This window comes from Trichomonascus vanleenenianus (genome assembly GCF_965637985.1).
Source record: "Trichomonascus vanleenenianus strain CLIB 3782 genome assembly, contig: TRVA0_008S, whole genome shotgun sequence".
NCBI lineage: Eukaryota > Fungi > Ascomycota > Dipodascomycetes > Dipodascales > Trichomonascaceae > Blastobotrys > Blastobotrys vanleenenianus.
In genome coordinates, this window is record NW_027481879.1 from 111,790 (window position 1) to 135,822 (window position 24,033).

Genomic DNA, 24,033 nt, shown 5'->3' on the forward strand with positions numbered 1-24,033 from the left:
AATCAATAATCATCAATGCAGCCCAACGCAATGCCACCCCACTGTACTTATAGTCTATCGGTGATTTTTCAAGGGGTTGGCAACAGCCGCGCCACCAGCTTGTAACAGCCGTGCGGTAACCACACCCACATTCCGGGATTACCCGAATAAAAAAAAGCAGCGGGTTGTCCACGACATTCCCCGCTTGCGAAATCGGCCACTGACCGGGTTTCGCCAGAAGCATGGCATGAGAGTCAAGTCCGCTACAGCTATACCTCAGATCAGAGATAGCGCGAGAGGGGGAGGGGAAGGGGGCCCGGGAAGCCAAGCGGCGGGCGAAGCGAACATACTGTATGTACCCAACTACCCAACTGTTGAGGACGCCGCATTGAGGGGAAAAGGAAAAATAAAAGGGGAGGTAAGGCATAGCCGTGCGGGTTGTCGTCGACGCAGCAGAATCGTTTGAGAAAAGCGAGGGTTTCTGGCGACTTCAATATATATAGCCCCTCTTCTCCTTTCCAAACCTTTTTCCAATCCCCCCATTTTCATTTCGAGCGACCAGTTATTGGGTTTATTTTGTCCCACCTATCCCCCCAATTAATTAACTTATAGAAGAAAACACAATGGACCAGAAGATCGCAATGGCCCACGCGCCTCCAGAGAAGCTCAAGAAGAAGAAGGTCAACTTCTCCAACATCCTGCTCGGCGCCGGGCTGAACATGTTCGAAGTCACGACCTTGGGTCAGCCGCTCGAGGTGACCAAGACGACCATGGCCGCCAACCGAACCGACACGTTTCCCCAGGCGATTAAGCGAATCTGGGGCCGAGGCGGCGTGTTTGGCTTCTACCAGGGCCTCATCCCATGGGCGTGGATCGAAGCGTCGACCAAGGGTGCAGTGCTGCTGTTCGTGTCGGCCGAAACTGAGTACCAGGCCAAGGCGCTTGGTGCGCACAACTTTGCGGCTGGCATCGCCGGTGGTATGGTCGGCGGTCTCGCCCAGGCGTACCTGACGGTGGGCTTCTGCACATGCATGAAGACGGTCGAGATCACCCGGACGAAACAGGCCGCAAGCGGGGTCGTTCCGCCATCGACGATGCAGGTGTTCATGGACATTTACCGCCGGGAGGGCATCCGAGGCATCAACAAGGGTGTCAACGCAGTGGCCATCCGACAGTGCACCAACTGGGGGTCACGGTTCGGTCTGTCGCGGCTCGCGGAGGAGTCGATCCGAAAGGTCACCAACAAGACGGAGGACGCCAAGCTCAATGCTTACGAGAAGATCCTGGCCTCGGTCATTGGTGGTGGTCTGTCGGCGTGGAACCAGCCCATTGAGGTGATTCGAATCGAGATGCAGTCCAAGACCGAGGACCCGAACCGGCCCAAGAACCTCACCGTAAGCAAGACGTTCAAGTACATCTACCAGACGAGCGGCCTCAAGGGTCTCTACCGGGGTGTCACCCCGCGGATCGGACTCGGCGTTTGGCAGACGGTTTGCATGGTCGGACTCGGAGATATGGCCCGTGAGGCTGTAGCCAAGCTCACTGGTGACACTCCTTCCGCAAAACACTAGACTTAATCTATAATCCAGCCTATTTATTATCGTCCTATAAAAGTTTTTTTTTCTCTCGCCCGAAAAACCGTCATCAACCAACGTTGTTAATGCTAAATCATATAGCTCCTGAGCGCTCTACTCATGCTTTTTTTTCGAGGGCCAGCTCTCGAGCTCCCGTAGTTGGGGGCTCTGCCCCCAAACCCCCCTAAGAAAGAACATTCGTCAAATATCAACCAAATCTCCGTAGCCCCAGGGTGCGGTTTGGGCGGACCAATTGGACTCCTAATGGGATTGCGGCTTATGCGGCTTCCCGCCCGACCGGGCCCGCACCTCCGACTATGGGTCTAACCTGCGATCCTATCACTATTCCTATAGAACGCTTTTGCAATGTAACATTGTCATCTATTGGACCAGCTTACTACCTATGTTATTTATCTATATATTACGTCTGTACTTCCATTTGTATTACGAATAAAGTCAAATCGTCACCGTATTACTATTCATTGGAATGCCCTATGATTCATTACAATGTCATAGGATTCCATATCCCACTCGTCATTATTTTAATGTTGTCATAAAATTGCCATTTCTTATCTGGATAATGGGTATCCCATCCATTAGTATGCATCTACCGAGAATTACGTAGAAAATCATTATTATTGAGGTATTGCCTGCATACTATCCCACTCTATCTATTAGTTATCATAGCCCTATTGTATACTGTTTCATACTTTATTGAGCTAGCTAACTATTTTGATGCATTGATTGTCGCCTTGGTTGAGTGAACTATAGCTATTCGTTCAGTGTATTATGCACAGGTTTATGCTATAACGGTATGTCTAAATTGCCAACAACTAATCTATATATCTTTTCGAAACTAGCTCCAATCCATTTTCAAAAGAGAAAGGGGGGTTTGGGGGGTCTCCCCCGAACTACGGGAGCTCGAGGGCTGGCCCTCGAATATCATGAATAGAGCAGTTCGTCGGAGAATGCTCTATCAAGTTATTCCATTAGATATTCACCTGTTAATACTTATCGACATCTATAACGTCTAAAAATGCAAAAAAATATACCAAATTAAATTACTTGGGCAGCACCGGGCGTGACTGCGATAGACGACGGTACTTCTTGTTACGGTCGCCTCCTACTCGGTCATAGAGATAGAGACCGAGGAACGTTAGTAAGATACCCCAGCCCTGCGCAAGCGTCACCTGCTGGCCGAACCAAACGATGGCGCAAGTGATTACCACAATTCGCTTGACGAGACTGGCCACCGAGTACGTCACCGGGGTGACCATGCCCAGAACCTGGAACGCCAGCACGTTCTGCAGGAAGTGTGTGAACCCATTGCTCAGGAACGCCATTAGCAGCTGAGGAGTGGTCATAGCCGCATCGGTGGAGGCAAAGAACGCCCCGGTGCTAAGAGCATAATCCTTCATAAGGCCAATGCCCTCGCTGAACAGCCACAGCGGCGAGGTGAAGATGAAAGCTAGTGAGGAGCAGTAGCACAGCACATTGAGCTTATCCAGCTTGTTCTCGCCCTGATCCGGAGTCAGCAGCTTCTTGGAGAACATGTTTTGCGACACGAAAATGAGCGTGGAACACAAGGCGTATACGAGACCAATGAAGTTTGCCCGGAACTCTGTCGAGCATGTCATTATGACCCCCAATGTCAGTGGGATCAACGTCAGATATGTCTTTGCGTCGTAGTTCACGCCAAAGATGAACCGGTACGCTGCGACCGTGAATAGCGGAGAAAGCGCCTTGATCGTGTGCACAAGCGACACTGGCAACAGCCGCGTCGACATGTGAGAGAAAATGTGGCCCGAGAGCTGGAACAGCCCCATGGGAGCCAGCGTTATGATGATCTCGCGGGTCGGAAGCCGCAGCCCAGCCGGCGTAACCAGCCCCCGAGGCAGCAACCCCGAAAAACCGTGGGATATCTGTGATAGCTGGATAGTCCCCACGCCAAACATAACCGCTAGCAGGAACTGGACCATCGACAGCGTCACCGGGTACGGGAACGTGTCAAGGATGGACTTGGCCAGGGTGTTCGACATGGCCGACGTCAAGTACCACCCGAGACACACCAGCACCAGCGGCACGCTGACAGGCACGGCAAGCTGGCGAATCGCCTGCTGGCCTGACTCCGAGAAGGACTTGGAGCGAGGGCGAGGTTGGCCCATCATTTTCCCGAGCAACGGCGGGCTGTCTCGAGTGCGGTTGAACAGCGCTTTGCGGTCGCCTCCAAAGGACCCGCTTAACCGAGGGGTTTGTGACCGTGCCCCCTGGGCTATGCCGTCTATCGTCGACGTCTGCGAATGCATATATTACAAGTGAAAAAGAATCAGCGAAAACGCCCTCGATGAACCTTGGTATCTTTGTGCCGCTTGCGCACAGCCAATAAGTGAACCAAATGCCACCTAATGGTCAGCACCGTTTTGGGAAGTGTTAGGTTAGTTACATTCCCCATTTCGGATTAACTATTTTTATGTACATTTTTTTTACCTTGCTATTTGCAAACGATCCCCCTACCTTTCGTTGCTATTTTTTGAGACGCAAGTTAATCTAGACTACAGACGATGCTGTTGCGGGGGGTTTAGGCTGAAATATGGGCTTTTTTCCTCATTTTCACGCCTCTGGTCGAGACCCTTATGCAAATGGATCGGCATTTGACCTGCCTAATATGACACCCCTGAAAAAAATATTTGGGAGCGCCCCATGCGGCTCATGCGGCTCGCGCAGGGCCGGTAGCTAAGACGTCTAACATGAAAGAAATACAGTGCTCGTCGAGCTTTTCCCCCTGGGGGCCAGCCCCCAGACCCCCGTAGCTCCGCTTCGCGGAGGGATTGGTTGGCATGTACTTATGCTGTGTATGGGAGGTAATGCCTGGTCAATTAGCCGGACCGCGGCAGAGACCTAACTCTACACGTCTGTCCAAGGTATACCGCGGTTGATATGGCAAAGCGCAGTCTACCTGCGATCCTAGCGGCTTTTGCCGTGGTCTTCATCGCCGCAATATACCATTCGTACGTCCACTACTTCCCAGACGCCGATGGATGCGGCCGCGTGTGGATGTGGCCCTCCTACGCCAGGCTGACCACCTTCACCAAGGACCACAGCCGGATGGCTGAAAAGTACTCGGTCCTTTGGTACCGCGAGGGCAACGGCGTCGATACAACCGTAGTACCCCAGGGGATCCCGGTGCTCTTCATCCCCGGACACGCTGGGTCTTACGGCCAGGCGAGGTCGCTGGCATCATACTGCTCACGAAAGACGCACACAAACTCATCTCTGCTGCCGCGATTTGACTTCTTCACAGCAGACTTTACCGAGGACTTTACAGCGTTCCATGGCAGGACCATGCTCGACCAGGCCGAGTACCTCAATGACGCAATCAAGTTCATCCTGTCGCTGTATTCACACGAAAATGCGCTCCCGGGACACCCAGTGCCTGAATCAGTCATTGTAATTGGACACTCGATGGGCGGCATTGTAGCACGGTCTCTTGTGGCTCTGCCGAACTACCTCCCGGGATCGATAAACACGATTATTACTCTGGCATCGCCCCACACTATCCCGCCATTGACTTTTGATCGCGATATCATGACGGTATACGACCTCGTTAACCAGTACTGGAGAAAGTCCTTTGCAAACGCAATAGACAACCCCCTGGAGGGCGTCTCTCTGGTATCAATTACCGGCGGGAAGCGAGATGGTATGGTACCTGCTGATTACTGCGCCGTGTCGTCAGTAGTACCCCCATCAAATGGATTTACTACGTACACATACTCCATGCCGAGGACTTGGACCGGTGTAGACCACCTGGCCGTCGTCTGGTGCGCGCAGATGCGTGATCTCCTGGCGGAGTCGCTCTTTGACATTGCAGACCCGTACTCTCCGCTCAAAACAAAGTCTCTCCCTCAAAGAATGACGGCCTTTGCAGACTTGCTCCTCTCCGGGTTTGAGGGATACCAGTATGGACACGAGAAGTCTGGCCCACGCACCCCTGACCAGTATACATTAGAACCCGTGCCAAAAACGGATGACCTCAAGTCGTTTGCGTATACTTACGGCGGCATTAACCTTAAAGGAGAGCAGATCCCGGCACATTTTACCTACAAACTGAATCGCGACAAGCCTACTCTTGTGACGGTAGCGACGGATGTGAATGTACTGGAGGTCCGCCTTTGCAAGCTCGATAAAAGCCTAAACTGCACCTTCTCGTTAGATAACGAAGCATACGTCCTTCCGAAGTCGTCTCTGCAATCGCTGTTCCCGCACGACAGCTTGGGGGAGGATTACATGCGATACTGGCAATATGAACTATCAGGCTTCGACGCAATTCTTGTAAGCGCTAAGCCACACGGATTTGTATCTATCAGCGAGAGCGACGATCATCATCGTAATGTATCTCTCTCTCCCTCCTTCTTCATGTCTAAACGAACTGTAGTGCCCGCGGGAGCGCTTACTGATATCTCCTTGGACGGAGCAACAAATGACATTATTGCCTACAAAGTCGTCGTCAATGAGCCCGAATCGGTTGAAACATTCAGCCCAATTGTTCGGCAGTACGTGAAAGAACCATTCGAGGCGCGATTTCACGTCAATGTCAACCGAAAAAATCCGGCACATATCACGTTTGGCGGGTCAGGGCCTTTCCTACCTTTCGATAGAGAGTCGCCAAATAACCTGCACTTGCAGGTGTTTGCTCCACCATCTCGGTCAGGAGACTACGAAGTCCTTGTAAGTGTGGACTGGTGGGCCACCCTTGGCAACCTGGCGCTCAGATACAGAATCTTTGCGGCTACATTCCCCATTGCTGTTTTGGCCATCGTGACTTTGTTCCAGGTGTCTACTTATGACGAGGAAGGCAATTTCATGTCGGTCCACGAGGCGTTATCTTGCCTGTGCCGTCCAAAAGTTCTCTGGCCGCTTATCTCGGCGTTGGCAGTTGGCAATAGTGTCCTGTCGTTTGACTGGGTGCGCAATCTGGTTCGATGGCTTCAGATTCCCAGCGAATCGGCTAACATGCACGCGTTGCATGAATTTAACCCGCGACTGGTCCAGACGGACATGTATCTCGGACTCCAAGATTGGTACGCCTGGCCACTTGGACCAGTGTTCTTCTTAACTGCAATTGGCATATGCACCCTGGTATGGAGCGTTGCTCATGGTATCCATGCTGCCAGATACGCAATCAAAGTCGCGGTGTTCGGCAAAATGTCGCCCTACGCATCGAAGCTCCAAAGAGAAATAACTCGAACTCGAACGTCGAAGCGCCTCATTATTGTCGGCGTAATCTCCCTGGCTGTCATGTTCGCGGTGCCATTCCAGCTCGCATTCTTGCTTGCGGCTTTGATGCAATGCGTCAATACTGGTTACGCTTACACGGCCACGAGAAAGTCCACTGAACAGACCGATTTATCCATTCGGCGAATGCGAACCAACGCCTACAATTTTAATCTCTCGCTGTCACTACTTTTACTGTGGACGGCTATTGTGGACGCCCCGATTTTGATTGTGTGGGTGCACAATTTGGCGAATGTAAAAGGTGCCGCGTTAACTCCTTTCTCTTCGCATCACAATGTCCTGTCGGTTTTGCCAGTTCTGCTGGTAGTAGAGAATATATCTGCAGGAAACAACATGATTCCGCGCATGAACAAACTACAGCATACCGTTACCCGGGTCTTCTTGTGCGTGATGGCATACTATGCCATTGTCTACGGTATGCTCCATACCTACATGTTGCATCACCTGACAAACATTTGGTGCGGGTGGTTATTGGTACTCTACTTGGACGATCCAGGCACACGACAGCGAATGCCGAGTCGACTAAAACATCGTCGATTTGTATACTAGGGACGCCATCGAACTGTACATTATATTATATTAGACGTTACTACAGAAAGTGCGGAGCCAGATCACATAGCTCTCCTTCGCAGAGAAGATAGCAGAGTTATAAGGAACATATAGTACATTAGATCAGCTACCGGTAATATCAATGCGTACTAGCCAGTTATAAATTATCATCTCGACATAGGGTTGAAAATAGAACGCTGCTCTTTCTTTTTGGCTTCCTCCTTCTTTTTCAGCATTTTTTCAATCTTTGCCTTCCCTGGGTCTCGGCCGTGGAACTGGTGGGACAGATGCTTGTAAGCCCCCTTGGAGTCTAGCTCGTTTCCTTCATTGTCGTAGTATTTCAACGTGACCTCTGGCTTATAGTCCCGGAATAGCTCTTCAATAGCTCTGCTCATTTCCTCCGTCAGTCGCTCGTTACGCCGCTGCTGATACTCCGCGCGCTCTCGAGGAGTCAAGTGGCGTAGTAAGGTCTCCTCCTGCTCTTTTTCCTCTGCAGCCTTTCGTTTGAACTCGCTTTGAATCCTCTGCATCTCCAGTTTGATGCGTGCTTGGTTCTTACGCCTTTCATCGGCTGCCTTTTCTTCGGCACTCTTTTCCTTAATATGACCAGCAGACCGTAGCAACCGTAGCGTGTCCCCCAACCCACCAGAAATTGTTGGGGCCTGTGACGAAATGGCCTGTACCGCAGTGTTTGGCTTGACTTCCTCGGCAGCATCTGTAGTAGGCGTCTGACTAGAAGCCGGAGTTTCAGGAGTGGGGCCCATAGTCAAGTCCTCATCCTCGTTATCACTCTCACCTGTAGGCAAGTTAATGGAAGACAGGAATTGTGTAGTGTCATTCAGCAGAACTCCATTATTTCGCGTCTTCTGCTCTTCAATCTCGGCAAACTTGTTCTCCATAATTTTATCAATGGTTTCGTCCGCCGTGTCCACTTTAGTCGACTTTTCTTTGAGGACCTTGAGTCGGTTCTTGGCCAGCCGAGCTTGCACGTCGTAGTCGTCGTCTCTATCATCTATATCGTCTCTCATCTCTTCATCTTCGTCATCAACCCGTCGTCTTTTAACCTGCGCAAGCACCTGAGGCTTACTCGACTTCTTTCGTTTCTTGAACTTGGCAGGCTTACCAGACGGCTTGACTTTCAGTACGTCTTTCGACACATCATCAAAGTCATCATTGGCACTTCGCAGCTCTTGTTTGACTTCTTCTTGTTCTTCCTTCTTTACTGGATTCAATGCGCCACCAGTAAGAACGAAAAACTCTTCTTCCTCTTCGTCATACTTCGCGAGCATGCCTTTACTATCGTCATCGTACCCATGATATCGTCTATTGCGAGTTTTGCGAGTTTCCTCGTACTTCTCGCGCTGTCTTTTTTGCAGCAGCTCTGAAGAAACAAGTTCATCTTCCCCATCCTCTAGAACCCCGGTATCCTTGAGAGTCAATTCTGTACCCTCTGGTAGACTTTCAAAGTCTTCCAATGAGTGGCCAACTCTCAGTCCGGTAAGATCCTTCTCAGAGTAGGTCCTGCTCTCTTGCTCTGCAAGCTTCTTTTCAAACTTTTCCAACTTCTCGCTCTTCTTTGGCACCCCTTTTTTCAGATTCTTCAAAAAGGACTCGACTCCAGTTTTGTTCTTTTCTTCGCCATTCAAAATACCTTTTTGCGCGTCGTATTTACTCAGCAATCGCTGACGTTCAGCCTCCTCGTAGGCTTCAGCTTCGGCAGAGGCTTGTTTCTGATCCTGCTCGGCCTGTTGTTTCCGCTGAAAGTTTTGTCGTGCAATACTTTCCTGGTCTGCGGAGCTGACATAGTCCGAACTGATCGGTTGCAGTCCCAGTAGGTTTCGCAGTCGGTTTTTGCTGTCTACCGATATGCCCTCCTCCTCCTCTTCAGTTTTCACTTGGGGCTCCTTTGTGACCTGCTCGGGCTTATCGTCTACGGGGATCAGCGGCAGCCCCAGCTGTGCACGTAGCTTGTTCGTCTCTTCTAACGAAATCTCCTGTATTTCACCCATAGTGCTCTATCAACCAGTTGATCTGAAATACCGTTATCTTTCATATATTGGGACGCCTTTTCCCTGCTCAATTAAGGTTAATACACCAGACTTTAGCCAGCGCGCTTGCGTATTGCGTTATTACGGGCAGTTAATTTTAAGAGAGCATTGGAATTCTGTTTCGCAAAACCTTTACGGAAATTTTTTTCATTTGGCACTCCATATCCTCAATAATTTATTCCGATTATGGACAAGTTTTTCACTTGGTTTTCAAGCTGTGCGGCGGTCGTGCGGCTTGATCGCCCAAGATCGATCGATCTAGATCACATCGGGCCAAATCATGGTCCATCCCGCAGAGATTGAGTTCTGTTAGATAGGAATATATCCATTGCTAAAGGAAACATTTGAGGCCCATGCGATATGAGCTGCAGCTAGTATAATGCGGTAGTTGTATATATTTGGCCGCTTATAATGCAGGAATTGATTGTATCTTCGTAATAACAGGCCGTACAGGCCTTCCATTATGAGGTATATTTATCCCTAGAGTCACTCTCTAGCCAGAGCCAAGTATCATTACGAGCGGCTCTCCTGTGGTACCATGTTAATCGGGTCGTCAATAGCCATCGGTAAACATCGAGCTTGATACATTCTTCGCAGTAACTCCTACGAAACCGACCAAACATGACAATATAGCCGATGTCCCATTTGATCCAGACCCAAGCAGATCAATACCATATATATATATATATAATGTTAATGGCAGTCGGAGAAGGTATATACAGAGTATGAAAGGAGTTTTGCTAGCTGGCGCATCTGGATACTTTGATACTTCGGTCACCAAGTATCGTGTACAATCCTCCTACACAGTAATTGCAAGTGCAAGGTCTATAGATAGGATTGAGATGAAGACATATTATCCGGATCTAATCCGTAAAGCGTTCAATGGGAAGTTGCCGAAGATGTTTAACAAGAGAGTGCTGTCGATGAATTTCTCAAAACCGAGCTGACGTAGCAGCCATCCATGCTGCTTCGCCGTTTCATATTCCAAACCACGTGGTTCAAAACCTTTGAAAAGCAATGGGGTATACGGGTTTTGTTTAAAGTGCGGGATAACGCCATTCTCGCGTCCTAGCCATTGAGCAGCCCACTATTCCCAGGTGCTGGCTGCTAGCCTCCGAGCCCACCCTAAAATGATTCTTGATATCATGAATACAGCTCTTTCCCAGTTTGAATGAAGAATAGACACCGGAGAGACAGCTAGCAATGCAGAACATACCTAGGCACACCAGCCCTATCCGACTACTGACGACCAAAACAGGAGACAGGCGCTGGATTGAACGATCGCAATATCAAAGAGTCCGTCGTCGATATTGTCAAGTCAGTAGTTGAATGGAGCATTCTAACTTTTCAGGCACTGGATCTGGTGTCCTTCGGGGCTTATAACCCGGTTGATAACAATGCCTTTATCTTGCAACAGAGTTTTCGCGCTCGAATTAAACATCATTGATCGCAAAACTCCACCTTTTGTGACAGAATCCATATGGTACACTGCTCTCTTGCGGTCATATAATGGAGCGACATGGTCAATTTGCATGCTAATGAGTGGTGTATTGGTGCGTTCGAAATGGGCAAGGCCCTGTTTCGTCAGGCCATTAGCCGCCGCCACAATAATGACCGTTTTCTTTTCATCCTCACTGCCCATGACATGGTAGGAGTAAACCCCGTCCATCTCCCGAAGCAGCTTCCCCGGAACCTTGGTCTTTGAACTCTTGCACTGGACGATAATTTGGATATCCTCGCCTCCACCCACGAAGCAGCGGCCTCGCAGGTCCACCCCAGTGTCCCCCGATCCGCCGCAGCGCATGAGCTGGGCACCGAACAGCTGTTCTAAAGTGTACTTAACGTTGTACTCATAGGCGAGCCCCTGGAAAGTGGTAGTTTTATTCGGCGGATTCGACTCGCAGAACTTGAGGAACGACTGCAAGTCGTAGTGAGGCTGCCCAACAACTGTTGAGTAGCTCCGCCTTAGGGTCCTGAGGAGCCTGGGAATATTCATATCTATACTGCTCTAGCCAAAATCTTGTCGCGTGAAAAGCCGTTACATTGTTTCGTGTGGCACCCGCATAATTGGATACGCGTAAATTGCCCTCGACCCTCCACCAGTACTGTACTCCATTGATCTCTTGATTGGTCCAAAATTGAGGTAAAAAATATCATTTAGTCCCCGCAAATCCCCTTAGCTGGCCTCCATCGAGGATCTGTGCTTTAACTGTATAATGTACGTCGAGCACTCGTCCACTTGCCGGTGAGCGCCGCACGCGACCATTAATGTAACGTAATATTAATATGCGGTGAATTTGCATTCCCAACGTTATAACCCTCCTCTCGCTTCTAGCCTTTTGGATGGTTCTAACCACCGATAGAGGAAGAAGACCGCCGATATGGAGGACACTAATGCTGCTGCGTCGATAGCATCGACACATGAGGTTGCTCGTGAAGTCGAGGCATTGATGAATCAAATGATTGCCAAGATGGAGAACGTTGAAGCAGACCTGATCAAGAGAAGTAAGTATGATCCTCGCTCGATCTTTTAATTGTTTAATCTTGGAGGATAAAATATTCGATTCAAATACGTTATTAGAATCATTTTAATAGTCTTTGATCGAGTTTGAATTCTGTTAATTGCGAATGCAATCGTGGAAACTAACGCGTCAAAATAGTGGAGGACATAGAACGCAAGATTGACATGCTTGAAAAGGATTCTCACAAGCCTGACGAGGATAAACGACCTGGATCACTGCCATGACAGGCCCAATTGCGGATATTACGATACTAAAATCTATTTATTTTTCTGTAACTTGTTTTCGTGTATACTGTATCCAATTAGCTTCCTAGCCCCAGGCGGAGCGGAGCCAAAGGGGGTTTGGGGGACTGGTCCCCCAATAATCTCCTCATTCAACTCATTTATAGCCTCGTATAATCGTAGGGGCCTCGCTCGAGAGTCGAGATCGCTGTGATGCAGGTGTCACAAATTTGGGATGTCGCGCGGCGACAAAACCCCGACATTGAAAAGTCTCTGATAACCTTTGGCGATAACGGAGCATGGCGAAGGAAAAAAAGAGCAAAAACCAGCTGAGAAGAGAGCGGCTTAAGGCCAAGAAGCTTGCTGCGAACCAGGATCAAGAACGTCCGGCAGAGACGACTCAACCTGTGGTCAACGGGACCACCGAAAAAGTTGCCAAAGATGAGGAAGTGGACTACGAAAACTACAACTACGACGAGAGCCAGACAGCCCAGCAGGTCGACGACGTAGCAGACGGCCAGCCAGATTCCCTGTTAGTGCGGCCAGAATTTGCGTCTTACAAGCATATTTTTGACAAGTTCAACCAAGTCGAAGCAGAAGAAGAGATACGGAATGCCCCAGATGAAGGGGACATGTTCTACAGCGATGATGAAGATATGGAGGAGGCAGAGGTGGCAGAGGAGAACCAATTGAGCAAAAAGAAGCTGAGGAAGCTGAACCGCATACCGGTGGCGGAGCTGAAGCAGCTGACTGCACACCCAGAACTCGTAGAATGGCATGACTCGAATGCGCCTGATCCAAAGTTCTTGGTAGAGCTCAAGTCGCTTCGTGGGGTTGTGCAGGTTCCTAACAACTGGCAAATGAAGCGGGACTATTTATCTTCCAAAAGTGGGTTCAAAAAGCCGTTGTACCAGCTGCCGGACTATATCAAGGCGACTGGCATTATGGACATGCGAGACGCGTTGAAGGAGGACGAAAAATCGCTGAGGCAAAAGGCGCGGGAGAGAGTACAGCCCAAGATGGGTACACTTGATTTAGACTATGGCAAGCTGCGTGATGCATTCTTCAAGTTCCAAGAGAAACCGCGGCTTTATGCCTACGGAGAGGTGTATTACGAGGGGAAACAGTACGAAAATGACTTCTCCATGTATCGCCCTGGAGAGGAGAACATGACTTTAGAGCTTCGGGAGGCCCTCGGAGTGCCAAAGGGGTCTCCTCCGCCGTGGCTCCTCAACATGCAGAAGTACGGTCCACCTCCAAGCTACCCGGGAATGAGGATCCGTGGGCTCAATGCGCCAAAGCCTGAAGACGGCGAATGGGGGTTGCATGCGGGCGGCTGGGGGTATCCGCCGTTGGACGAGAATGGTAAGCCGCTCTACGGGGACGTGTACGGCCTGGCGGATACAGGTCGGAAGAATGCTGGGCTGATAGAAATGGCCAAGTGGGGAGAGATGCAAGACGACGAAGAAGAAGAAGAAGAAGAAGCCGAATATTCTGAAGAAGAAGAAGGAGAGGAGGAAGAGGAGGAAGAGGAAAAAGATGAGGAAATGGAGGAGGTGCAAGAGGAGAGTACTGGTGCAGGATACGCAGAGCAGGTTTCAGTGGCGGCCGAACCAGAGCATATTGAACTGCGGAAGCGAAGGAACGATGCTGACGAGGAGGATTCACATAAGCGTCATCGGCCCGACGACAAAGAGCGTGCAGACTTCGAGAAGAATCTTGATAGTTTGATTGAGGGAGCTGTAAGAGAAGAGGCGACTCATCGGCGTCGGCGGAGATTCGAGTAGCATTTTGTCATGTACCTCGATGCAGCTATTTCCAATTGTTCTTTATCTGGACGCAATCTGAACGCAATTAACTCCAGTTGTTATGCATCTGCAGGGGGTCTACCTACAGTGCTAAAACAGAGTGTCCAATTGTAATATATTTATCTTTATCTTCTAAGCTGTGATGGAGTCCAATTGTGATTTATTCCTGGAAATTGAAGTCCTCCAATTTCAATGATGCTCTCCAGGAGCTAAGAAAATGCAACCTACTCCATTAGTACAGGTACTATGGAAGGTACCAGTCCCCCCCCCCCCCCAAACTCCCTGGTGCTCCACTTTGTGGAGATATCGAGCCAATTGGCCTAATTTAGAAAACAGTTGAGCACCCCCCAGGAAAGCTGGGCCCTTTAAAATTGCAGAATATTCGCCCCAAGACGCGACGAAGTTCAATTATTACGTTGATGTGAGGAGGTTGAATATTGTGAACTGTACATGTATTAATAGATCACTTCTTGGATTTACCCTTGGAAGCCATATAGGCCGCCATGTCAAAGTTCTGCACCTTTTCGGCCGCCTGGGTCGACCGAGCTTGGCGATCCTGCAACTCCTTGAGTGCCTCTGGATCCATATTCTCTGTCAACTTTGGCAGCAAAAACACCATAACCAGAGAGACCAAGCTCATCAACATCATTGGCGATTTGAGCATCGAGAACACCGAAAACTCCTCACGCTTCATCAAGTACTCCGTCCGCTTGGCCCGCAGAGTCACCGGGTGTGCTACCTCCGGCCCCAGGTCGCTCTCAAAGTCGTGCCCAGCAAACACCTGGTGCACCTTGATGCCTTCGTCCTCGGTGATATCTACCCGCAACATCATGTCTGACTCCAGGGGTACAGACTCTAAATACGCAGAGTATACCCCCGTGGACAGGTTGGCGAACTGGAACTTGCCATCCTGCCTCAGCACCATCTTTCGCCGGGAGCCGTCTCCTCGATTGTCGAGAACCACAGTTGTGCCGTAGTCCCCAGTCCCCAGCGGTAGCACCGCCACATCAAGCTCTCCCTTAAAGGTGTATGCAACGCACACCCAAGCCAGGGCCGCGCATACTAGAATAAACCTCATTGTGATAAGTCGTCGACAGTGATCAAACACGCAGCACGATGTTGGGATGTCCACAACCCCCATCGCGAGACTATCAATCTTCACCATCGCAGCGACCACCGCGCACAAAATAAAAACCGCAAAAATGGCCAAGGCGCCTTCAATGAGCGAGCTTAACGCGATCCATCACGCGATGGCGAACCTCGCCAAGAATTTCCAGCAGCTGTTGCATGAGTCGAGGGCCCTTTTGGGCCTTGATCTCGACAATTTTACCTCGGACGACGACATGCTGGTCGAGAAACTGGTGCATCCACGGATCAGGCTGGCCCAGAAAATGGTTAGAGCATACAACCAGGGCGAGTTTCCCGTTGTGGATGAGATTCTATCCCCGGGCGACCTTAGCGGGTCTGTTCAGCTCTTCAGCGGATCTCCCGCAGCCTCCTCTTCCTCTTCCTCCTCCTCCTCCTTCAAAGGCTCTGCGAAATCCTCTGCAAAAGATTCCTCCTCCAAAGATACCGAGGATTCCAAAGGCGGTAAGAAAAAGTGGCCACCGGAGCTGCCTCTAATCAGATCAAAGCGCCTATTGAATCAGGCATTGACACACAAGAGCGTAGTAAACAGACGGCAGTACCTCACTAAAGAAGAGAAATTACATGATCACAATGAGCGACTTGAGTTCCTTGGAGATGCCGTGCTTAACTTCCACATGTCGCAACTTGTGTACAACCGGTTCCCAAACCTGCCAGAAGGCGATATGACAAGCATTCGTGCGATGCTGGTCTGCAATGACACACTGTGGGAGTGGGCATCAATGTATGGTCTCGATAAGCGGCTTCAGAAGGAGTTTGAGATTGATACTACCGGGGGCAAGAAGTCCAAGCTCATTGCAGACACGATGGAAGCGTACATTGGTGCAGTGTGCCTCGACACGCCAGAAGGGCCCCAGATCGCACGGGAGTGGTTGATAGAGCTCGTGGAGCCTCTCGTCCAGCGGCTTGTCAAGGAGTACAAGTCTGTCGAGCCGCTGAACAAGGACGCCAAGAATGAGCTCTATGTCAAAATTGGTAGCATGGATTGTAAACCAGAGTATGTCACTACGGAAGAGGGCGACAATTTGAATCCCTTTACAGTAGAAGTGCGAGTCAATGGTGACGTTCTCGGCGTTGGTACTGGCCCTAATACGAAAGAGGCAGGCCTTCGAGCAGCCATGGAGGCGCTTTCTAAGCGCGACGCAATTGAGCGATACGCCGAAGTGCGGCGGTCCAAAGCACGCACTGCTAACCAAACAGGTGGGTTACTCGAGCCAATACCAAAGAAACGTAAGCGCACTAACTAGGATGTCCTACAGGTTTTAAAAGAGAGCTTTACACCGGACCGGGTGCTTGGGAAAACCCTTGGACATGATGAATGTCACTGATATACCCGTTGGAATTGCTATGAATTGCGCATAGCTGTTTATTTATTCTACCTCACACCACTTTTCATGAACGACATATCTGTTATATATAGCGGTTACAGTTGAGCGAGGCCCCTTTAGCCCATTAGAGATACAGTCAGTTGCTGCGTACTTAATCCTCTTCACATAGAATGTATATGAGTGAACGATTTAATCGCTGGTATTTTATATTGAGCTATTATAACTATAATCAACCTTTCGTCGAATTAATTATTAGGAAAAAAAATGTGGTATTGCTATCGTCAACAATGAGTACCACCGCCAATATCTTAGTAAATTCAAAGCTGGTCGGTGATATCTAATGTCCCCGATCCCGATATCACTTATCAACTCCAAAATGCAATGTCGAGTACGCCTTCGAAGCTGTTTACTTCTCTTCTAAGTTCCGAGCAAAACGAACAGTTGCGAATCCAAATTAACTATGTTGACAGCTATCAGACGCGTCCGACACGGTTAGATCGGAGATCATACTCCAACGAAAGAGATACATGGCACTACACAGAAGTGCCCATTACACGCATATTTGGACGCACTGGAGACGGCAGAAGTGCTCTCCTTCATGTCCATGGAGTCTTCCCTTACGTTTATATAGAGGTTCCCGACATTAAACCGGATCAAGGTGAGTTATATATGTGGACGAAAGAGCGCAAGTGTTTTAACAGTTGTTAGTCGACGATTATATCGTCACTTTGTATGTGACGCTCAATCATGCAATTGCAGAGGCATTCAAACGGAACAAAAACGACGTTTATATTGCCAGCATTCAGCTGTGTAAAGCAGTGCCTTTCTACGGCTACCATGTAGGGTGGCAGAAGTACCTCAAAATTTACCTGCTGAGCCCGCGGTATACTGCGAAAGCCGTAGAATTACTCAGAGGAGGCACGATCATGAGGACAGTACACCAGGTCTACGAATCTCACATCCCGTATAGTCTGCAGTTCTTTGCTGATTTCAATCTTTACGGGTGCGGGTGGCTCAAGCTCTCCGGGGTTTACTACCGCGATTCGCTTCCTTCTGACATTACGCCTAACATTGGAAAGAAATTAGAGCCCTCGGCTTTCCCAAAGACAGGAATTGCCGAAATAGAGGTTGACATTACGGCAGATATGATTGCAAACCGTTTGGATAGTGTGGAGCAGTTCACGAGTGCAGAGCTGAAGTATTTTGACAGTACCAAGCTGCCAGAGCAGGAAAAATGCGTTTCAAGCTTGAATGAGCTGTGGATTGAGCTTGCTAGAAGACGCCAGGAAAAAGGATTCCCCGAATACCAACCTCCAGGGGAGATTGAAAGAGATAATACGTCACGCGAAGTATTGTGGAACAGGGAGCCAGAGTTCCTCGGTCATCTAAAAGACAGGTTCAAACCCGAACTTGGTATTGATCGAGTCAATTCAGATATTAAGGACGAAATAGAGCCAGAGATCCCTACGGCGTTTGAAACAGTGCTGTCACTGGCAAGACCTGAAGGTCGCCCTCAACGGACTCCGGCCGTTGAGCCATTTATTCCACCCCAGTTGGGCGTAGAAGAAGAAAGCGAAAGTGAACTATCAGATTTAAGCGAAGAGCTTGGAGACTTTTTCAGCTCGGATCTTGAGGAACCCGAAGAACTTGAAGAACTCGACGATGTTACCGAATTGCTTCCGCAGACTCTGTCAATACCACATTCCAAACAATCTCACCGAAAAGTTGGTGGTCCAGCACCGATACCTGCTACCAGGCAGGCATCGATTAACTTTTCCTTTTTTACACAATCAATTACTGCTGCACAGAGATTGCAGTCTGTGGAATCTTTTACCGATATATCAACCAGCATCGATAGTTTTCTGGCGTCACTGAAAGTTGAAGCTAACGCACTAGTCTTGAAAACTCGTCCCCCGTCTGCGAAGTATGTCTGTGATACGATCTCTGAACACACAACCACTGTACCGATGCAGGAAGTGATATACAGCAAAAGTGAAGACGTTCCTCCAGTTCCGTTTATTCACGCTGGCGATATATTCAATATCAAAGGTAGGGATCTGAAATGGCTCAAAGATTTTCCTTTTTCGCCGGACATACCTTATTTAGAGGCTGAGGGGCCGCCCGCCAAGAAGGACAATCCGTTCTCCATTGCCACGGTTATTCAATACTCTCTGCTTCCTCCGAAGATCAAAACTCTACCTGCGCTGAAATCCAAGGAGGGGGCATTGAAGACTCAGTCAATTAGCTTTACAGCTCGTTCATCTCTACCGAGGAAACTCCAAAACAGGAAGTCAACCCTTTACATGAATGTCATGGGGTTGGAGATTCATGCATGCAATAGCCAGCCTGGTAAGCTGCCCAATCCTAAATTTGATCCAGTTAATGCCGTATTTTGGCGAATATTAACCGACGAGCATTTGGACGATGAACTCGGAGGGATACTTATTCATGGTGATGCGTCGTTTCTGCGAAAAGTCGAATTGGCCAACAAGACTACCTCGATAGCATATTATGAATCGGAGTACGAGATGATCCTCAATCTCGTCAAAATGATTAGATATTATGATCCGGACATTCTTGCGGGATATGAGGTGCAGAATTCCTCGTGGGGTTACATTATGGAGCGTGCTTTTATTACGTATGGGATTGATTTGGCTGAAGAGCTTTCTCGAGTAACTGCCAACCACGGGCGTAAAGTTGAAGGCAATACCTGGGGGTTGCGCCACACTACTGACCTGGCTGTGACTGGAAGACACATTATAAACATTTGGCGGGTTCTGCGAGGCGAGCTGTCGCTGTTCAGGTACACGCTGCAGAACGTAGCGTTTAACGCTTTCAAGGAGCGATTCCCGCTGTATACTTCTGATACTCTTACCGAGTGGTATAACGGATCGGCAATGGATCTATCTAACGTCTTGACATTCTACCTGGACTCGGTGCATTATGACCTCCGGTTCATTGAGAAGTTTGAAATCGTTAGCAAGTACAGCGAGCAAGCTAGAATTATCGGGGTCGACTACTCGTCCATTTTTTCACGAGGTTCTCAGTACAAGGTTGAGTCACTACTTTGCCGCTTAACCAAGAGGGAGAACTTCATGCTGATTTCTCCAAGTAAGAAGCAAGTTGGCGAGCAGAATGCACTGGAGTACATTCCATTGGTTATGGAACCCGAGTCTAAGTACTACACGTCACCTGTTCTCGTACTCGACTTCCAGTCCCTTTACCCGTCTATAGTCATTGCCTACAACTACTGCTATTCGACGTGCCTCGGTAGGGTGGTCCCCTGGCAGGGCAAAAATAAGTTGGGGTTCACTGAGTACAGGATGCGAAAGGCACTTGAGAGATTGTGGAATGTGGACGACCTTAATATTGCACCGAATGGTCTCATGTATGCTAAGACCAAAATTCGGCAATCGCTGCTGGCCAACATGTTGAAAGAGCTTCTCGACACACGAGTGATGCTAAAGAGTACGATGAAGCTCGAGCCCGATAACCAGCGGTTCCAGAAGCTTATGAACAGCCGACAGCTAGCGCTCAAGCTCACGGCCAATGTCATCTACGGTTACACTTCTGCGACGTACTCGGGGCGCATGCCATGTGCAGAAATAGCTGACTCGATTGTGCTGACGGCACGGGAGACGCTGGAACGAGCAATTGATGTCATCGAGTCAACTGAGAAGTGGAATGCTCGCGTAGTATACGGCGACACTGACAGTATCTTTGTACATCTTCCAGGCAAGTCACGAACAGAAGCGTTCGACATTGGCGAAGAGATTGCCGAGCGCATCACAAAGATGAACCCTCATCCGGTGAATCTCAAGTTTGAGAAGGTATACCACCCCTGTATTCTGCAAACAAAGAAGCGATACGTTGGCTACGCGTATGAGTCGCGAGACCAAGTGGAGCCAATATTCGACGCCAAGGGCACCGAAACCATCCGCCGCGATGGGACGCCAGCACAGCAGCGAATTGAAGAAGAGTCGTTGAGATTAATCTTTGAGACCAATGACCTGTCCAAAGTCAAGGCGTACTTTCTTGACGAGTGGACGAAGATCCTTTCGGGCGACGTTCTGTACCAGGAGTTTTGTTTCGCGAAGGAGGTCAAGATGGGCACGTACAAGGCTGCAATTCTACCTGGCGGAGCGGCGGTTAGCGCTAAGAAGATGAAGAAAGACGAGAGGGCCGAGCCACAGTACCGCGAACGGGTCCCATATGTCATTATCACTGGGGCGCCAGGGTCACGGCTGGCGGACCGCGTGGCAGACCCTGATTACCTTGTCCAGAACAGCCATGTTGCGCTCGATGGAGTTTACTACATTGAAAAGCACCTTATCCCCCCGCTTGAGCGGCTGTTTAATCTTATGGGTGCAGATATAGCCTCGTGGTACGCCAGCATGCCCAAACGAGTCAACCGGAATCAAGCGAAAGCATCGAGAGTCCGCGGAGGAAACCTAAAGAGCTACTTCAACGCGTCGGAGTGTCTGATATGTGGCGCAAAATGCACTGGCCCGCTGCCATTGTGTGAGAGGTGTTCAGCGGACGGCAATTCTATTATACAGTTGAACAGCAGGCTCAAGGAATTGGAGAAGAATTGTATTGCGCTGCAGCACATATGCCAGAACTGCGCTAAGCGGCCTCCGGTGACCGCTTCAAAATGCATCTCTCTCGACTGTCCGATTTACTACACGAGAGCCAAAACCAGCCTTGCGCTGGAAGACTTCGCCGACGACTACCGGAAGATTGTCGAAACACTTGATTGGTAACGCACTTCATCTACTGGTATAATAAGGGGGACCAGTCCCCCCAAACCCCCCTGAGGCTCCGCTACGCGGAGATTCAAAGCACACTTTACTACTTGTATATTATGGGGGACCAGACCCCCTCAAACGCTCAGCTTCGCGGAGGAGTTGTAACAAAGTTTTGTAACGCTGCTACCAGCTATAACGAGTTTGTTGGTTACGGGGGTTTGGGGGCAGAGCCCCCTACTACGGGAGCTCGAGGGCTGGCCCTCGAATACACTACTACAGTAATAATGCGGTATGATATGAAAGTAGTGAGCGTACAGAAGGGTCAGCCGCAGACCCGGAATCAGAGTCAACCGAGAAGAGTTGGTAAGCCGCAGACACAGATGTTGCCGAGCCCGTAGGGTACCCCGTATACGTCAATCAGGAGGAGATTGACGAAGCTAGCAGATCATTTCTTATTATGTTTCAGAAGGTATTTCAATAACGGTAGTTCACATAGCTAAGTTTTTATATTTCTAATCATTACACAAACAATAAACGGTTATAGCGAGGCGGTCTGTTGCGAGGAGGAGATCTGCTGCTCTGCTGGTTTGTTGAAGGCAGCGGAGGACTTTGCCATGGTGGGCGAGGAACGCGCAATGGAATTAGTGAAGTAGAAGTCCTTGATGGGCTTGAAGAGCTTGGCGTTGGACGCAGATGCGGAAGAAAGAGTAGCGACCAACTGCTGGATGCCCATCTGGGCCACCGTGGTAGGCTCGAGCACGTCGTGCGACAGGAGATTTGGCGCAACCTCCTCGAGACGCGATCGCATCTCGTAGACATCCTCGTATGGCAGAGTGACGCCCAGAACCTCACCTACAGCTCTAATGATCTTCCAGTCCTCTCGGGCCACGCCTGGAGGAGCGACAGCAGCTCGCGTCGTCTGGGCTCGGCCCTCGGTGTTGACGTAGGTCGCCGTCTTCTCGGTGTACGCAGCGCCGGGGAGCACCACGTCGGCATAGGCGGCACCAACGTCACCGTGGTGGCCCTGGTAAATAACAAATGCATCTTTTGGAATGTCGGCGGCGGTGACCTCGTCTGCGCCTATCAGGTAGACGACCTTTGGCGTAGTGTTGGCCACCTCCTGCGACGGAACGGCGAAGCCGATATCGTAGGCGCCGGATCGCGACGCAGCCCGCTCGAGCACGTTGAAACCGTTCCATTCTTCGGTCAGGAAGTTGGACTTGTGCGACTTGGTGAACTCGGCGACCGACTTGACGATGGCCTCAGCATCAGGGTGTTCTCGCACAGCGGAACCAAGAACAATCATTGGCTTCTTAGCAGCAGCGAGCTTCTTGCCAAACTCACCACCCAGAGCATTGGAGAGCGCGGCGTGGTCTCCGCCAAGGTGCTCGACCCAGAAGGTCGAGTCGAACTGCTCGCCAACCAGGCCAATTTCGACCTCCTTTCGCATCCAGCTCTTTCGGATTCGAGCGTTAAGCACGGCAGCCTCGTGTCGCGGGTTCGTGCCAACCAGCAGAATGCAGTCCGCCTGCTCTACGCCAGCAATCGACGTGTTGAACAGGTAGTTGGACCGAATATCGACCCCGTGGACAGGTGGCTCGGAGCCCCGTGGAGCGTCGGTCGCCAGATTCTCAGAGCCCAGTGCGTTGGCCAGGTCCTTAGCAGCTACCAGAGACTCAACATCCACCAAGTCACCGGCAACGATCTTGAGTTCGTTCTCTCCCAGGTTGAGTCGCGACACCTCGCTTCGAATCTTGGTGAGGACGTCGGCCCAGGTAGCGGTGACGAACGTCTCGCCCTGTCGGATGAGCGGAGTCGTCAGTCGCTGGGTCTTGAGACCGTCACAGGCGAATCGCGTCTTGTCGTCAATCCACTCTTCGTTTACGTCGTCGTGAAGTCGTGGAAGGACTCGCATGACCTCAGTGCCTCGAGAATCAACTCGAATGTTGGAGCCCAGAGCATCCATAACGTCAATGGTCTCGGTCTTCTTAAGCTCCCATGGTCGCGCCTTGAAAGCGTAAGGCTTGGAGGTCAGCGCACCAACGGGACACAGGTCAATCACGTTACCAGAAAGCTCCGTGTTGAGGTTTCGCTCGAGGTAAGTGCCAATCTGCATTTCGTTACCTCGACCAGAGGTACCAAGCTCGGGCGCACCAGCGACATCGTTGGCAAACCGCACGCATCGCGTACAGTGGATGCATCGGTTCATCGACGTCTTAACGAGCGGGCCAATGGCCTTGTCCTCAGTGGCTCGCTTACCGGCAATCTCCTTGAATCGACCTCGGTCGGACCCGTATCGCATAGACTGCTCCTGGAGATCGCACTCACCACCCTGGTCGCACACTGGGCAGTCGAGCGGGTGGTTGGCGAGAAGCATCTCAGTAACACCCTCTCGAGCCTTCTTAACCCGCTCCGTGTCGGTTCGCACAACCATACCCTGGGCTACGGGGAACGCGCAAGAAGCAACCGGCTTAGGCGCACGCTCCAGATCAACCAGACACATTCGGCAGTTACCGGCAATCGCCAGCTTCTCGTGGTAGCAGTATCGTGGCACGGCGACACCGGCCTTCTCACAGGCCTGGATCAGCGCAGATCCGGCCTCAATCGATACTTCCTTGCCATCAATGGTCAGCGTCACCTCAGCCTTTCGGGCTACGGTCGACGAGAACGCCCTAGCGAGTCGATTGACCCGGCTCTGCCGCACTAGGCGTGAAGCTCTCGGTAGCATCTCGTTATATATAAAACTGTTTTCAACTGGGGAATTGGAAAGAAAGAACCAGATTTCACAGGGTCTTGGGTTTCTCGAATGTCACTCTCT

General features: G+C 50.2%; 11 protein-coding genes across 11 annotated transcripts; 6 read left to right on the plus strand and 5 right to left on the minus strand.

The window, feature by feature from the left end:
- Window positions 1–602: 602 nt before the first annotated feature.
- YHM2 (Yhm2p) lies at window positions 603–1,550 on the plus strand (the record flags this gene model as incomplete). Its single annotated transcript, XM_076683395.1, has 1 exon — window positions 603–1,550. The coding sequence occupies one exon, from the start codon at window positions 603–605 to the stop codon at window positions 1,548–1,550; it is 948 nt and encodes a 315-aa protein (XP_076542310.1).
- Window positions 1,551–2,614: 1,064 nt separating this feature from the next.
- On the minus strand, window positions 2,615–3,721 carry SLY41 (Sly41p; the record flags this gene model as incomplete). The annotated part of the gene is made up of 1 exon (XM_076683396.1): window positions 2,615–3,721. The coding sequence occupies one exon, from the start codon at window positions 3,719–3,721 to the stop codon at window positions 2,615–2,617; it is 1,107 nt and encodes a 368-aa protein (XP_076542311.1).
- Window positions 3,722–4,490: 769 nt separating this feature from the next.
- Window positions 4,491–7,394, plus strand: BST1 (GPI inositol-deacylase; the record flags this gene model as incomplete). The annotated part of the gene is made up of 1 exon (XM_076683397.1): window positions 4,491–7,394. The coding sequence occupies one exon, from the start codon at window positions 4,491–4,493 to the stop codon at window positions 7,392–7,394; it is 2,904 nt and encodes a 967-aa protein (XP_076542312.1).
- Window positions 7,395–7,561: 167 nt separating this feature from the next.
- SNU66 (U4/U6-U5 snRNP complex subunit SNU66) lies at window positions 7,562–9,403 on the minus strand (the record flags this gene model as incomplete). Its single annotated transcript, XM_076683398.1, has 1 exon — window positions 7,562–9,403. One exon carries the CDS (start codon window positions 9,401–9,403, stop codon window positions 7,562–7,564), a length of 1,842 nt encoding a protein of 613 aa, XP_076542313.1.
- Window positions 9,404–10,781: 1,378 nt separating this feature from the next.
- On the minus strand, window positions 10,782–11,438 carry TRVA0_008S01200 (uncharacterized protein; the record flags this gene model as incomplete). The annotated part of the gene is made up of 1 exon (XM_076683399.1): window positions 10,782–11,438. The coding sequence occupies one exon, from the start codon at window positions 11,436–11,438 to the stop codon at window positions 10,782–10,784; it is 657 nt and encodes a 218-aa protein (XP_076542314.1).
- Window positions 11,439–11,823: 385 nt separating this feature from the next.
- On the plus strand, window positions 11,824–12,188 carry TRVA0_008S01222 (uncharacterized protein; the record flags this gene model as incomplete). Its single annotated transcript, XM_076683400.1, has 2 exons — window positions 11,824–11,947; window positions 12,103–12,188. The coding sequence occupies 2 exons, from the start codon at window positions 11,824–11,826 to the stop codon at window positions 12,186–12,188; spliced, it is 210 nt and encodes a 69-aa protein (XP_076542315.1).
- A 296-nt stretch (window positions 12,189–12,484) lies between these two features.
- CUS1 (U2 snRNP complex subunit CUS1) lies at window positions 12,485–13,972 on the plus strand (the record flags this gene model as incomplete). The annotated part of the gene is made up of 1 exon (XM_076683401.1): window positions 12,485–13,972. One exon carries the CDS (start codon window positions 12,485–12,487, stop codon window positions 13,970–13,972), a length of 1,488 nt encoding a protein of 495 aa, XP_076542316.1.
- Window positions 13,973–14,456: 484 nt separating this feature from the next.
- Window positions 14,457–15,071, minus strand: TRVA0_008S01266 (uncharacterized protein; the record flags this gene model as incomplete). The annotated part of the gene is made up of 1 exon (XM_076683402.1): window positions 14,457–15,071. The coding sequence occupies one exon, from the start codon at window positions 15,069–15,071 to the stop codon at window positions 14,457–14,459; it is 615 nt and encodes a 204-aa protein (XP_076542317.1).
- A 124-nt stretch (window positions 15,072–15,195) lies between these two features.
- RNT1 (ribonuclease III) lies at window positions 15,196–16,386 on the plus strand (the record flags this gene model as incomplete). The annotated part of the gene is made up of 1 exon (XM_076683403.1): window positions 15,196–16,386. The coding sequence occupies one exon, from the start codon at window positions 15,196–15,198 to the stop codon at window positions 16,384–16,386; it is 1,191 nt and encodes a 396-aa protein (XP_076542318.1).
- Window positions 16,387–16,848: 462 nt separating this feature from the next.
- Window positions 16,849–21,230, plus strand: REV3 (DNA-directed DNA polymerase; the record flags this gene model as incomplete). Its single annotated transcript, XM_076683404.1, has 2 exons — window positions 16,849–17,125; window positions 17,176–21,230. The coding sequence occupies 2 exons, from the start codon at window positions 16,849–16,851 to the stop codon at window positions 21,228–21,230; spliced, it is 4,332 nt and encodes a 1,443-aa protein (XP_076542319.1).
- Window positions 21,231–21,753: 523 nt separating this feature from the next.
- Window positions 21,754–23,943, minus strand: TRVA0_008S01332 (NADH-quinone oxidoreductase subunit G family protein; the record flags this gene model as incomplete). The annotated part of the gene is made up of 1 exon (XM_076683405.1): window positions 21,754–23,943. One exon carries the CDS (start codon window positions 23,941–23,943, stop codon window positions 21,754–21,756), a length of 2,190 nt encoding a protein of 729 aa, XP_076542320.1.
- Between the last annotated feature and the right edge of the window lie 90 nt (window positions 23,944–24,033).